This window comes from Squalius cephalus, assembly GCF_949319135.1.
Source record: "Squalius cephalus genome assembly, chromosome: 16".
NCBI classification, from domain to species: Eukaryota; Metazoa; Chordata; class Actinopteri; order Cypriniformes; family Leuciscidae; genus Squalius; species Squalius cephalus.
Window position 1 is genome coordinate 34,710,114 of NC_137137.1, and position 14,951 is coordinate 34,725,064.

At 41.9% G+C, this 14,951-nt stretch overlaps 2 protein-coding genes across 2 annotated transcripts in view; both read right to left on the reverse strand.

Moving 5' to 3' along the window:
* Positions 1–14,951, reverse strand: part of LOC307173266 (interleukin-17 receptor C) — a gene marked incomplete at its 5' end in the record, with an annotated part of 390,000 nt that overhangs the window by 169,656 nt on the left and 205,393 nt on the right. The gene's annotated exons all lie outside the window — the stretch shown is intronic.
* On the reverse strand, positions 592–10,986 carry LOC307173294 (nuclear factor 7, brain-like). Its single transcript, XM_079896304.1, has 6 exons — positions 10,329–10,986; positions 8,271–8,366; positions 7,836–8,066; positions 7,736–7,758; positions 7,536–7,654; positions 592–2,965 (listed from the first exon to the last, which is right to left on the reverse strand). The coding sequence occupies exons 1-6, from the start codon at positions 10,728–10,730 to the stop codon at positions 2,466–2,468; spliced, it is 1,371 nt and encodes a 456-aa protein (XP_079752430.1). The 5' UTR covers positions 10,731–10,986; the 3' UTR covers positions 592–2,465.

Here is a 14,951-nt window from a genome sequence, read left to right on the forward strand (position 1 = left end):
AGTTCTTCAAGAGTTATGACATAATTCATTAGTTATTGATTAACTAACTGAAACTTAACACAATCATACAATTCTATTACATACTAATTAGTTAACACATCTTCCTTAGTAGTTAACAGTAGTGACTTAAGTGTTAATAAATAATTATCTATTAGTTCCTCAATAATTCCTTATTAGTTATGCAGTAAGTAAGATACAGTATTCTAAAGTGTTACCCAAACTTTTAACAAAAAGGGGAAAAAATACAATATGATCAACCCTAATCAAGTTCTTATTTGAAAGAAAATTGATAAACCCAAAAAGAAAAACAAGTGAAATAAATTCTTCAACAAAACTTTTTCTTTCTTGACTCTTTGGTTGATAAATTACCTCTTTTCTTTTCGGCTTAGGTTTGAATTTCTTGGTTTCTCTAATTTAAATATGACTATTTGTTGTAGATTAATAGTTTCGTTTAGTTTAGTAAAGTTTAGTTTCGATTTGAGGTCCTAATTTTCCTGTCTTTACTGTAGTTTAACCCAGTTGCTTCAAATGCAACTCAAATCAGTATTTTAACCCAGATGGTTCCATTAGAGTAACAATTGACATGAATTTACCTCAAAAATGTACAATATGTTTATATAACCAAATAACACTTCTTTTAAGAGATTCGATAAATTCAGTTCAGAAAAATATACCTCAGTCCATTCGATAAATTCAGTTCAGAAAAATATACCTGAGTCCATCAGAGTTCAGAAGGGAAAAACGACACCACTAAGTGGATAAGAAGTAAAAAATCCAAATTCAGTCTGGGGGGCTCACCATCTTTCTTTTCTCTCAGCGCGGCTTGATGAATCCTCACCATGTACGTAAATCACAGCGGAAAATCCAAATTTCTACACAAACAACAAAAACTGGCCTGTACACACAGGATAACAATTTTAGAAACTCATTTTTTAACTCTGTTTCAACAGTATTTACTCTTCACACCAACATTTAATATTCATTTACAACATAGGCCATACTTCATATACAATGAACATATCACTTAATTTTAACACGCATAGGAATACAACACACCGTTGTAATTCATCACATATATGAAAATAAATCCACAACTCGCCGATTCCTCTGAATTAACAGTGTTCTGTTAATATTTTCTCCAGATTACATGACGAACTTTGATGACTCAACAACTGAACGATGACTCAACTAACTTTGGCTCGATATTTCGGATCAACAAGGCCATAACAGGTAAGCTCTTTCACAAAACTTTTCAAATTGACACTTAATTTAACTTTAAATAACTTTTATCTGCTTTTAGTAGTCGTTTACTAATTATTTCTCAAAATTAGATAGTTTATCTCAAATTTCTTAAAGGGGGGGTGAATTGCTGTTTCATGCATACTGAGTTTTTTACACTGTTAAAGAGTTGGATTCCCATGCTAAACATGGACAAAGTTTCAAAAGTTAAGTTGTATGTTTGAAGGAGTATTTTTGTTCCAAAAATACTCCTTCCGGTTTGTCACAAGTTTTGGAAAGTTTTTTTCGAGTATGGCTCTGTCTTACGTAAGATAGAGCGGAATTTCCTTATATGGGTCCTAAGGGCACTTCTCCGCGGCCGCGCGCGCACTCGCAGACCAGAGAGAGAAGAGAGCGAAAGCAGTACGTTACCTCAAAGCGCTCTGCTTGGCTTTTAGGGAAGTCAATGTCACCAAAGAAGTGGGTTTTTGGTTGGCAGGGCAAGACAACCCTGCACAGATTCCCAAAGAACCCAGCGTTAAGGGAATAGTGGATGGAGTTTGTTTTTTCGAAGCATCAACGGAGGTTGTGCACGACTCTTTGTTCCCTGCATTTCGGCGATGATTGTTTTATAAACAAAGCCCAGATCGACTTATTTGCAGATCGTCTAATGCTTAAGGATCGAGCAGTCACGGTGAGTAAACTACTTCAAATGTCTCTCTGTGTTGTTGTTAGATCAGTTAGCACAGCTATAGCACACCGCCCACACGGCCCGCCCCCAGCCGCTCGGTTTTTTCCGGAAAGACTCGGTACAGCCAATCTTTAACTTATAAATATAATAAAACTAAAGACGTTTTGGAGATATGAAGGATGCAATACTACTCTATAGGTACTCAAGATTAACAGGAGATTGAGTGAAAATGAGCATTTCACCCCCCCTTTAAGCTTTGTTCTCATGCATTTCTCCGTTTCATCTCCCTCTCAATGTCAATGTCAGTTATCCTGAAAACATGAATGCTAAAACGGTCTCTAATCGGTCTAATTGTGTGAAGTGGAATATAAATGAAAACTTCTTGTTTATTGATCTGAATGTTGCTGTAGTGCTGGATATCAGTCATGTGATCATCACGGCCCAATCACAGCCACCGTACTGATATCCAGATCAACAGCACTCTTACTCATGTGATATGGATTAAATATTGGAAACATGATGAAAGCAGGAAGATCCAGATCTACAGGAGTGACGTTTACTGACTATTGACCGGTAAGATCCTCAGAGAGTTAAAATAACACCAGAAGAATGGAAAGAGTGTGTGAGTGAAGGTGGTTGTGAATGTGTGTAGATGTGTGTTAGTTACAGGATCAGAGAACGACACCGTTCCTCTGACATAGTCCAGATTCACTCTCACACGATCAAGCTTCTGTTTAACACGAAAACCAGAATCTGAAGGCCGTCCGTATGAATTATATTCCACACTCCAGACATCAGTGTTGAAGAAATCACCTCCCTTCCTCTGGTTTGATGCTGTAGTTACTCCAAGACTCCAGCGTGAACTCTCTTTAACCTCCACATCCCAGCAGTGTGTTCCTGAGTTAAAACTCTTTGAACCCAGAACACAGTAATAATAGTTAAATCTCTCTGGATTATCAGGAACAGTTTGATTGTTCCAGATGTTTCTCACACTGGTCAGATCATCAGACAGGACGAGATCTGGATGAGCCGTGTTTGGATCCAGAATCACAGGAGCTGATGAGACACAATCAACAGAAGCTTTTATTCTGATCTTCATATAATGATCAAGAGTGAACCCAACACAGATTATTATGAATTATGACACTCGTCCTGTTGATCAAACACATTTTCCTCTGATCACTGTCAGTGCTGTTATTAGTTTCACACTCGTTTTTATCATCAGCGTTTAACGGCATCAACTACAAACATTAAATATGAGATTCAGACATTTGTGTCCATCAAGAGAAACTGATACTTTGGGAAAGTTAAATAACAATAAATCACTGAGATCTGTTGAGATTTATGCTGTAGATGAAGAACTGTAAGTGTGTGTCTGATCTTCAGCATCTGATCATCTTCATTTTATTGGCTCTTATAGTCTGTATTTTGTTTTAAATTAGTTTATTATGACTGTCTGTTGTGTTTGATTTACAATCATGAATCACCTTGAACACTTCCTAGCAACGCCCTAGCAACCATTGTCGAGCACCCTAGCAACCCAAATCCAAAGAGGGATATCTTCTAATCTGAATGTCATAGAGGAGTTGCGGTTGGTTTATATCATTCATACTGGCACGCAGCCTTTGAAGTAACATCATTTGCAGCTGCCAAGCCACTCCCTAGCAACTAAACAGAGTACCCTAGCAACTGTTCAGCAAGACCCATATTTCTGCACCAGAACATCATAAAGACATGGTGGTTGGCTCCTTTGACTAATGCTAGCAAATAGGACTTCCATCATGTCACAGAATGGTAAATAGTGAAGTGAGGATTCAAGTGCAGAAGGATAATTTATTAAATAAATAAACAAAACAAAACTACAAACAAAACTCCCCGTGGGGGGATAACGAGACAGGTCTCAGGTGGGAACAGGAACACAAGGGAACATGGACAACGAACCAGCACAGGACTGCAAACACAGGGAGACTAAATAGGGAAGCAAACAAAAGAGGGTAATGAGGAAAACAGGTGGGGCAAATTAATCAATAATCAGGTAACAAGATGGGAGGGGCTAGACAATTGACAGGAGAGCACATGGCACAAGGAAATACATGACAAGCCATGTGCTCACAACAAACCAGACTATACACAAACATGACAAACTCTGTCACCAAACAGAGGTGACAGAACCCTGGCATTACCCCCCTTCAAAGGGGACGCCACGTGGCGTTCCCAATGAGAGACACCAAAAACAAGACAGGAACGAGACATAAAACCAAACAACAACAGACCAGACAGACAGATCAAAACACAAAGACAGGGAGGGGAGGGAGGGAAGCCAGCCCGGTCAGTACCCGCCTAGCGGGTCAGAAAGTCTTAGGTGACCAGGGAGGGATGGGAGGGTTGAGCAAGGGCAGAGCAGAGTGGACAGGCGTCCAGGGTGGATCAGACAGTCCATCGGACGGCCAGGGCGGATCAGGCAGTCCATCGGGTAGCCACGGCGGAGACGACCCCTCGGGCGGAGACGACCCCTCAGGCGGCCACGGCGGAGATGACCCCTCGGCCAGCCATGGCGCAGAAACAGAAACCGGCTCAGGCACAGGAACAGACACCGGCTCAGAAACAGGAACAGAGACCGGTTGAGGAACAGACACCGGCTCAGGAACAGACACAGGCTCGGTGGTGGCCATCTTGTCCAGAGACACTGGCTCAGCGACGGCCATCTTGTCCGGAGACACTTGCTCGGCAGACATGACGTGAACAGTCTCTGGATCGGCAGACGTGACGAGAAGAAGCTCAGGTTTGGCAGGTCCAACGTGAAGAGATTCAGGCTTGACAGGCAGCATGGTTGGGGTTGGCAGGGCAATGAGCTTGTGCGGCGCCGGCAGGGTTAGGAGCTTGGGTGGCACCATCAGGGCAAGGAGCTTGGGTGGCGCAGTCAGGGCAAGGAGCTTGGGCGGCGCCATCAGGGCAAGACGCTTGGGCGGCAACGGCCGGGCAAAACGCTTGGACGGCGCCGGCAGGGCAATGAGCCTGGGGACGGCCTCTGGGCTAACAGCAGGCTTAGGAACGACCTCCGGGCCTAGTGGGTAACCGGAAGCCTTCCTCCTCCTCCGTCTCCGTGAGCGAGGCGGCGCTGCAGCCTCTTCGGCCACCACTGGGGGCGCTGCAGCCTCCTGGGCCACCACTGGGGGCGCTGCAGCCTCTTGCACCACCAATGGGGGCACTGCAGCCTCTTGGGCCACCACTGGGGGCGCTGCAGCCTCCTGGGCCACCACTGGGGGCGCTGCAGCCTCTTGCACCACCAATGGGGGCACTGCAGCCTCTTGGGCCACCACTGGGGGCGCTGCAGCCTCTTGGGCCACCACTGGGACCACCGGACCAGGTGAAACAGCGGAAGTCTTCTTCTTCCTCCGCTTGTGAGGGCGAGGTTGTGGGAAGGAGCCTACCACCTCTGGGAGTGCTGCAGCTTCTTCGGGACCCCCTAGGAGCACTGCAGCCTGCCTAACTGGAGGACTCTTTCGTCGGTCCAGAAAAGCAACGAACTTCCAAAACGTCAATTGCTCCAGCCCTGCCATTGTCCAAACATCGACGGGTTCCTCAAGGGCGTAGTTAAACAGGTCCTTAAGGGTCATCTCACCCAGCCCCAGCCCCTCAGCAGCAGAGCTGAATTCCAGGGCAAAGTCTCTAACATTCGTCCCCTTCTGATGAAGGGAACTCAAGGCGGTGAACTTTACGATGCGTTCATAACGCGGGCAGGAAATAGGAGAGGCTGGTGGCTGGCGTGAATCCTTCCGCTGAATCCTCATTGTGGCTGGTTCGTTCTGTCACGGAATGGTAAATAGTGAAGCGAGGATTCAAGTGCAGAAGGATAATTTATTAAATAAATAAACAAAACAAAACTACAAACAAAACTCCCCGTTTTGGGAAAACGTAGTGATGTGACATTTGAACCGAGGCGTTGGAGCTTGTGACGAGAAAAAATGGGCGTGCCAGATGAAGCCGCGATTCGAAGCTTGTTTTGTTAACGTGAAAATCACGTGACTAATGACAAACGAGGCCTCGGTTTTTTGTGGATACGTCATCGGTTCGGTCTGAGTATCGCTTCCGGATAAAGGGGGTTTGAAACTCGCGCCACCTTGTGGGTGTTGTCAGGAGTAGTAGAAGCAGTTGAAGTAGTGTCAGAGAGTTAGAGAATTCCCATTGTCATTGTCGATTGTGTCATATATGTGTTAGGGCTGTATATTATTACATTATATCAGGTTAGAATAGTTATAGTATATTGTTTTTATTAATTATAGCAGGCCTAGCTATATTATAGTCTTGTTATATTAATTAGATAAGATTATTTTGATTGCTTTGGATTTTTGGATCTGGACTGGACTACTTTTTGATTTGGATTGCCCTTTTGGATTTGTTTGCTTTTTGTGACCTCTTCCTTTTTCCTGGTAATGGAGCCAGCCAGAAAGAGGAAATGCTCCCCTGTCTGGGCTTAACAGAAGCATCAGTATCCTCATTTATACCAGCTGGCACTGGCATTTTTATGTTCCCCTGCATCCTCTGTGGCTGGAGAGGTTTTGTCCAAGAAGAGGAATCGTCTAAACCCCAACACACTTGAAAAAATTTCCCAATCCCATAAGCACAACACTGCACTAAAACTAGTAACAGATCACTGCACAAAACCCACCAGAAACAATTCTTAACTTTTCCAACCCCAGACTATTCTGTTGCAGTTTACTTTATTACACTCCCTCCACCATAAGCACTCCACTCAACACAGTGTCACTTTTGCTGTTCATACTGTCACTATCCAAACAATTTATGAATAATTAATTAATTGTGTGTGTGACAGTTGTCCCTGCACAAGTAAATTCAGACAGAGAAAGATACATTTTATACCCAGGCAATGGACAAATGTCTGCTCAGGTCATTGGTTCAAAATTAATTAATTTGTCTGCTATTTCTTTGCACAGTAGTTAGGTGTCACTGGTGAGCAATGCTGAATGAAGCTTCGAGTAATGAACCTTTGAGTGAAGCAATGGGCTGTGAGGTCTCAGTGGTTCAGGAAGCCTCATTTTGCCATCACTAGGAAAACGAGACAGGTCTCAGGTGGGAACAGGAACACAAGGGAACATGGACAACGAACCAGCACAGGACTGCAAACACAGGGAGACTAAATAGGGAAGTAAACAAAAGAGGGTAACGAGGAAAACAGGTGGGGCAAATTAATCAATAATCAGGTAACAAGATGGGAGGGGCTAGACAATTGACAGGAGAGCACATGGCACAAGGAAATACATGACAAGCCATGTGCTCACAACAAACCAGACTATACACAAACATGACAAACTGGGAATGTCAGAGCTCTGTCACCAAACCAGATATAAACCAAACAGAGGTGACAGAACCCTGACACATCATGCTTCACATGCTAGCAGCTACATGCTAATAGCGATTAACTAAGTGTTGAAACATGTCAACAATGCTAACTAAAACGCAGTAGCAGCATTCTAATCATGTTAGCACCATGTTAACAACATGTTAATTATATTAGCATCATGTTAACAACATCTATGTCATGAAGAACCTCTAACTCTCCACCCATCCATCATGTCCAGCTCAGATCTCCTGCAGTCAGACTCACTGTTTTGGACGATGTCCTGCATCTTCTTCCAGACTCTGAACGGCAGGTTGCCCAAGTATCGTGGTACATGAATCAAAGCTCCAGAAGCCATCTGTGGATCCGGCTGTGAGCTCTGGACTCTGGAAGAACATTCAGGAGTCAGAACTGCAGTGGCTTTGGATCAGAACCAGAGAGACCAGAGGCAGGAGCAGATCACTCACCTTTCCATTGAGCCTGGAAACTCCTGCAGAACAAACACACCATTTATCATCAAGAACTCAATCAATCATCAATCAATCAACCAATGATCTGAAATCAGACCTTCAGAAAGCAGACATCATTGGCTTTCATCATCTCCTCCATGTCTTTGATTGTGTGTGAAAGAGCTGAGATGTGTGTGTTCATCTCCTCCAGCTTCTCCTTCATCCTCTGCTTCTTCTGCTCCTCTTCCTCCCTCAGTGAAGTGACTGTAGCTTCTTCTTCATCTCTGAGAAACTGATGAAGCTTCTCAAACTGCTGTTTAATCTGACGCTCTGTGTGCTCAGCTTGAGACTGAAATCAAAGCACATTCACTTCAATCATCTCAATCGACACACATCATTAATATCCAAGATAAACTCGGATACCCGACATAAAACGGATCCAGAAGCAGATTGCTTCTAGTCATTTACAGAAATAATAAACTGTTATCCATTATATCAGATCATAACTGTATAACAGCTGTAATGAAAATGACTCTCGTCTCTGTTTCCTCACCTTGATGTGTTGAACTGTTTCCTCAAACTCTGCTTTCATTTCTTCATTGCGTTTAAGTTTCTCTTGTAAGGACTTCAGTGCTGTATTGAGCTCCTCCTAGAATTGAACAAAAATACATAAAACACCAGATTACAGTGAAGAGAAGACAATACAATACAGTGATAATGCAGTGAAAAAGTATTTGCCCCCATACTGATTTCTTCTGTTTTTGTGTACATCTCATACTTAATTGATTCAGAAATTGCAACCTGAGTAAACACAAAGTACAGTTTGTAAATAACAATGTTATTTATTGAAACAAAAAAAGTTCTCCAATACCAACTGGGTCGGCATGAAAATGTATTTGCCCCCGTAGTTACTAATTCCTCAGATCTATGAAACTGCATTTATAATGTAGTTCAGCTGGACTAAACACAACCAGTCCTGATCACTGCAGGCCTGTTCAATCAGATCAACACTGAATACTGAAGCCTGATTGGTTCACGTCTGTGCCCCTGTAGAGACAAATGGCTTTTCAGCCCACTAAAACTGACGGGGCCGACTGCATATTTAAGTCGGGCTGAAAACTATTTTCATCAGAAGTTTTCTCTTTCAAGTGTGAAGGTCATCTCCTCGCTGTCTCCAAAGAGAAGAAGATAGGAGCCTTTCTGCTCGCCGTTAAAAGCTACAACCAAAAAGTACAACCAAAATATTCGACTGTGTTTTACAGCTACTTCTTCCTCGCTCCAAAGAAGGATGGCGGCCTCAGGCTAATCCTCGATTTGAGATGTCTGAACTGCGCTCTGGTAAGACGGCCGTTCAGAATGCTAACTTTGAAACGAATCCTCTCACAGATCTGATTGTTTTTTTATCAGTGGATCTGAAGGACACATACTTTCATATCCAGATAGCCCCTCATCACAGTTCTTGAGATTCACGGAGGGGTGGCTTACCACCCTACAGTCCTACCATTCGGACTGTCTCTTGCTTCGCGCACTTTTATGATATTCGTGGATGCGGCCCTCTCCCCCTGAGACAGATGGGAGTTCACATCCTGAATTACCTCAATGATTTGCTGTTTTTGGCCTAATCGAAGGCCTGATCGCACTTTGCTCCTCACAACGGCCGACCTTCGGCCTCTCTCGCTAAAGACGCCCTTCTGCCGGCTCTATTATCGGTCAAGCGAGTTGGTGATCTGTAGGCTCTTTCAGTGGACGCATTCTGCCTCGAGTTTGGGCCTAATGACAGTAAAGTCCTCCTTAGACCAAGACAAGGCTTTGTGCCTAAGATGCTTTCCACGCTCCCTTTAGAGCTCAGTTCTTCTGTTCTTCTGTTCACTTCTGTTCTGCGCTAGTAGCACGGCGCTCTTGGATTGCGTTCCCCATAAGTGTCAGCTACTTATGCAAGGCGAGTGAACAGTATCGAAAGGAATGTTCCAGTTACTAACGTAACCCTGTTTCCCTGAGATAACGGGAATGAGTATTGTCTAATTTGTCGTGCTACTGTACACAAGTTGATGCTGTCGCTCATCAGTAGAAAAATTCGGACGAAAATGGCTTTCGGTGTGACTTGAATAGGCAGTCGGTCTTGTCCGTTTTGGCGGACTGAAAAGTAATTTGTCTGTGCAGAGACGTGAACCAATCAGGCTTCAGTATTCAGGGAAAAACTGAGTTTTCCTCATAAAAAACTGAGTTTTCCTCAACCAGTCCTGATCACTGCAGCCCTGTTCAATCAGATCAACACTGAATACTGAAGCCTGATTGGTTCACGTCTGTGCCCCTGTAGAGACAAATGGCTTTTCAGCCCACTAAAACTGACGGGGCCGACTGCATATTTAAGTCGGGCTGAAAACTATTTTCATCAGAAGTTTTCTCTTTCAAGTGTGAAGGTCATCTCCTCGCTGTCTCCAAAGAGAAGAAGATAGGAGCCTTTCTGCTCGCCGTTAAAAGCTACAACCAAAAAGTTACTGATGCAATGCTCATGATCTCAGGTAACAGAGGTTACGTTAGTGACCGGAACGATCTGTGTTTATGACTCGTTATGGTTTTTTACATGTGAATCAAGAAACATTTGTCTTACCTTATATGATGAAACCACTTCACTGATGGGTCTGAATTTATGATTGTCATGTTGTTTTGAATCTCTGCACACTAAACACACAGGCTGTTTGTCCTCCAGACAGAAGAGTTTGAGTTTCTCACTGTGTAAACTGCAGATCTCCTCAGACCCTGATGAACGCCTCTCATTTCTCTCCTTCAGGAACGACTCACACAAGTTTTTTAACACAAGATTAACTGGAGGATCAGATCTTGAGGATCTTCTCCTGCAGAAAGGACATTCCTGAGATTCCTTGGTTCTCCAGAACTGTTGAAGACACTCTTTACAGAAACTGTGACTACAGGATAAAATAACAGGAGCCTTGTAGATTTCACAGCACACAGGACAAGAAATTTCTTCTGCAGAGACATTTAGTGAAGCCATTTTCACTGTTTGAGCTCCAGCAATCTAAACTTTACTTTCACTTTCTGAACGACAGTTTCAAAAACAAATCACCATGAGAATCACAAAGATCAGAAACAAACTTGTTCAGAAAGGAACTTCTCAAATTCTTCTGTAAAGTTTTTCCCTTCGTACTCCACTGATCGCTGATTCTTTATTGCTTTTGTCGAGACAAAGTCAGTATGGCAGAAAAGAGAAATAACAAGTCAGCCTCTTCCTCGTTAATGTTGTAAGTGCCACCCTCTTACAACACTAACAAGGAAGAGGCTAACTTGTTATTTCTCTTTTTTCTCAGCTTCTGATCATGTTGGTGTGTTGAAACAGGTCAAACAACAACATCAGTGTCCTGTACCATGATGGTAGTTGAACAAACTCAGGGTTTCAGGATGAGTTGACAAAACCAAACCAATCCAGCCTGGCTTTGTTGGTACCATGATGCTGTTCATCAACATTCTCTGTCAGCTCAGGCTTTGATCCTGAGTTTAGGATTGACATCAGTAGCGAACAGCCAATCACAGGCTGAGAAAGAGGAAAACTGAGATTCATTTCTCGCAAGAGAAGCAGCGTGATTCACTACAGAATATTAAGAGATTGAAAAATATAAAGAATTTAAACAAATTTACACAGCAGGAAGAAAATAGCTGTCTATGAAAGAGGACAACTAAAAGAAAAAGTCTTGCTATTTCAGTGCAAGTAAAAGTTGTGAAGTTAGTTTATACAGTTGATAAAGGTATAGAGAGAATTGAACGTTTAAGCTCACATGCAGTCATTTTATAGCTTTATCTATTGATTCAAAAGCGTATTTATATTACCTTTATATATTTATACAATTAAACTGTGCGTAATAATAATAATTTATAAACTAAAATTGTACATGTGTAATCGATTAAGGGTACAATTACATAAATCATACAAAATTATTACAAAATTATTATTCTAAATAAGCAATACTAAAAGCCGGACTATTTTGTCTTTAAAAGTCATTTGCTGTGTAGTGATCTTAGAGTGGAAACAAGTGGAGTGACTTTATTACATCAGACATGTGACACTTTGCTTACAGCTGATTGGTCCAAGTTCGGTTTGCAACCAACCACTTTCATGGTGCCTAAAACCCAGGGTTGGTGCAAACTAACCTGAAACACACCTGGCTATCCCCCTAAACCGGCTTCATAGTACAGGCCCCTATACCTGTCATGATTCCTGTCTTGTGTTCCCCTTGTCTTGTGTGGACTTTTGTTATTTCCTGTTCTGTGCCATGTTTTGAAATTTGTAGTTTTTCTTGTTGAATAGTTCATGGTTGTTCCCATTTATGTCTTGTTCGCCAATCTCCCCTTGAGTGTAAATATACCCCAGTGTTTCTCATGTTCTTTGTCTGGTGTTGTCCTTCTATGGATGTTGTGTGTGTGTGTGTGTGTGTGTGTGTGTGTGTGTGTGTGTGTGTGTGTGTGTGTTTGTGTGTGTGTGTGTGTGTGTGTGCTTGTGCTTGTTGTGTGTTTTGTTTGCCTTCCTTGCATGTGTCTGCATTTATCAGTTTTGCCTGGATTTACTTTTATTATGTTTGTTTGAATAAATGTTTTCTGCATCTGGATCCCACTCTCGTTCCTCAACAGCCACCGTTACAATCCCACCGAGCAGTACATAAATAACACACACATATTTATTGCTGCGTGAATACTGTAATGAGTGTCATTTACTCACATCATATTTATATTGTACGTGTTGTTTTCCTCAGCATGAAACAGGAGTTTTCCCTTGTCATGGTGGTTTTGCTCACTGGGGGTTTACGACACTCTTCTGTTCTCTGTAAAACGATTTGTAAAGCACTACACAAATACATTGGAAGTGAATTGAATTTCATTATCAAAAAACATGAAAACTTCTACTGTCTATTAACCTTTCCCATCTCTGACATTTCCCATATTTGTGGAGCGTTCATCAACCATTTACAAGTCATTGCAAAATAACAAGCTGTCGAGTGATTTTTACAAACGGCCGAGTCTGTGTGTTTGTGTGAGGAGGAGAAATAGAGCCGTGGATGGATCATGAAATTAAAGAAACAGAAAGAAAAGGGAAGAGAGAGAGAGAGAGAGAGAGAGAGAGAGAGAGAGAGAGAGAGAGAGAGAGAGAGAGAGAGAGAGAGTGAGTGACCCTGCCTGTCTCTGACTGAAACTTCACCATGTAAAGCGATTCATCCTAAAACAGCTGTACGTCACTGGAGTCAAGATGGATATAAAGCAAGTATTTTTTTGAAGAGAAAAATCAATAGCGTATTTTATTGCATGCTATAGTTATATATGGTATGAACACTTTAAATAAGCAGTATAAATTGCACAACATCTACTTTAAACATTACTGTGAATGGATGAATCTCAAAAGGAGTCAACAGATTTCCAAGTCATATTTTACAAGGACTAAAACAAGGAAAACAAGGAAATTATTTAATTCTTATTTTCACTCTTATTTATTGGATTGTGACGTCATTCACAGTCATGCGTGTGTACATGACATGAACAGGTGGCAGGTCCATTATAGAAACAATATGTAAGATTTTTTAATAAAATATTCAAAAACCACTTACACAGTGTGATATATTTCAGTTGTTATCCCAAAAGTTCCCAAGGATTTGTAAATCCAGAGAAATTCCAGTTTTAAATAATGGCTCGTCCTTTGTCATTGTTGCCTATCAATGACGTAATATCCGCGCTATCCTCGGTTTCGCTTGTAGAAACTAGAGATATATAGAGAAACCATATATATATATATATATATATATATATATATATATATATACAAAGATTCCTCATTAGCGGCCGTTTCAATATATATCTATGATATTGCAGATGCTGTTGTGGTGTCGTTCAGTCATCATGGATCACGATCATTGATTCCGAGTTCAGAAATTCCACAAAAAAAACATAAACCTTGATCAACTGAGGCAAGCAAGCTTTGGGAAAAACATAGATATAAAACAAGGATCAATATTGGCGTGGAGTTTTCGAGATGGAGAGCTTCACGACAAACTTGGACTTGACAGAGACTCAGTTATCGCATGTGTTTTAATAGACAGGTAAGCAAATATATATGATTTATTGTACACATATTATATTCCACTTTGTTTGTAGCCTACTTCAGTAATGCTTCTTATCAAGTCTATGGCAGTGAAATTAAATACAGTATGTGTTGCACAAAAACATTAAGCCATAACTTGCAAATACTGTGGTTTCGCTCAAATGTACTTTTAGTACGATTGTTTTAAATGGGTAAAACTGCGCAGCATTAAAGGATTAGTTCACTGTCAAATAAAAATGTCCTGATAACTTACTCATCCAAGATGTTCATGTCTTTCTTTCTTCAGTCGAAAAGAAATGAAGGTTTTTGAGGAAAACATTCCAGGATTTTTCTCCATATGGTGACTTCAACGGGGTCCAACGGGTTGAAGGTTCAATGTCAGTCTCAATCATAGGTCTCATTGCAGCTTCAAAGTCTCGACACGATCCCAGGCTACTTGACAAATGAAAATCACAAACATGACACTTATTCAAACTAGATGTACCGCATGGCGGTACAAAATATGACCGCCGCTCAGGCCTGCACTGGCTTTCCACAAAAATAAATGTCGTGGAGCAATTTGGCTGTATTGCGTGTTTATGTATATACCTAAAAAAAGTAGTAGTATGTGCATGTCTGTCTGTGTGTGTGTGTATGTGTGTGTGTTTGTGTATGTGTGTGTCTGTGTGTGTGTGTGTGTGTCTGTGCGTGTATGTATGTGTGCGTACATGTGTGTGCGCGTGTGTGTTTGTGTGTGTGTGTCTGTGCATGTGGATTTGTATGTGTGTGTATGGGTGTGTGTCTGTGCGTGTGGATGTCAGTGTGTGTGCATGCTTGCATTTGTTTGTATTCCTGCATGTGTGTGTGTGACAGTATCATCCGAAACCAGCAACCCTTCGCTCAACACCACCATCTACAGGCCGATGAGTGTACAGTCACTAAATGTGCACATAAATGAATTTATTTTATACCCCCCCATGGATGAAATTCTACGAAACTTAGCAAACCCCCAGAGGATGTCAAGTTAATCATAGACATGAAATATGGTGCAGTTCTGAACATCTCAACTGAAGATAGGGGCGATTAAAGCAGAATAATATTGCATTTTCATTTTTTATGGGAAGGGGCGCAAATCACAAATGAGTGATTATGGGC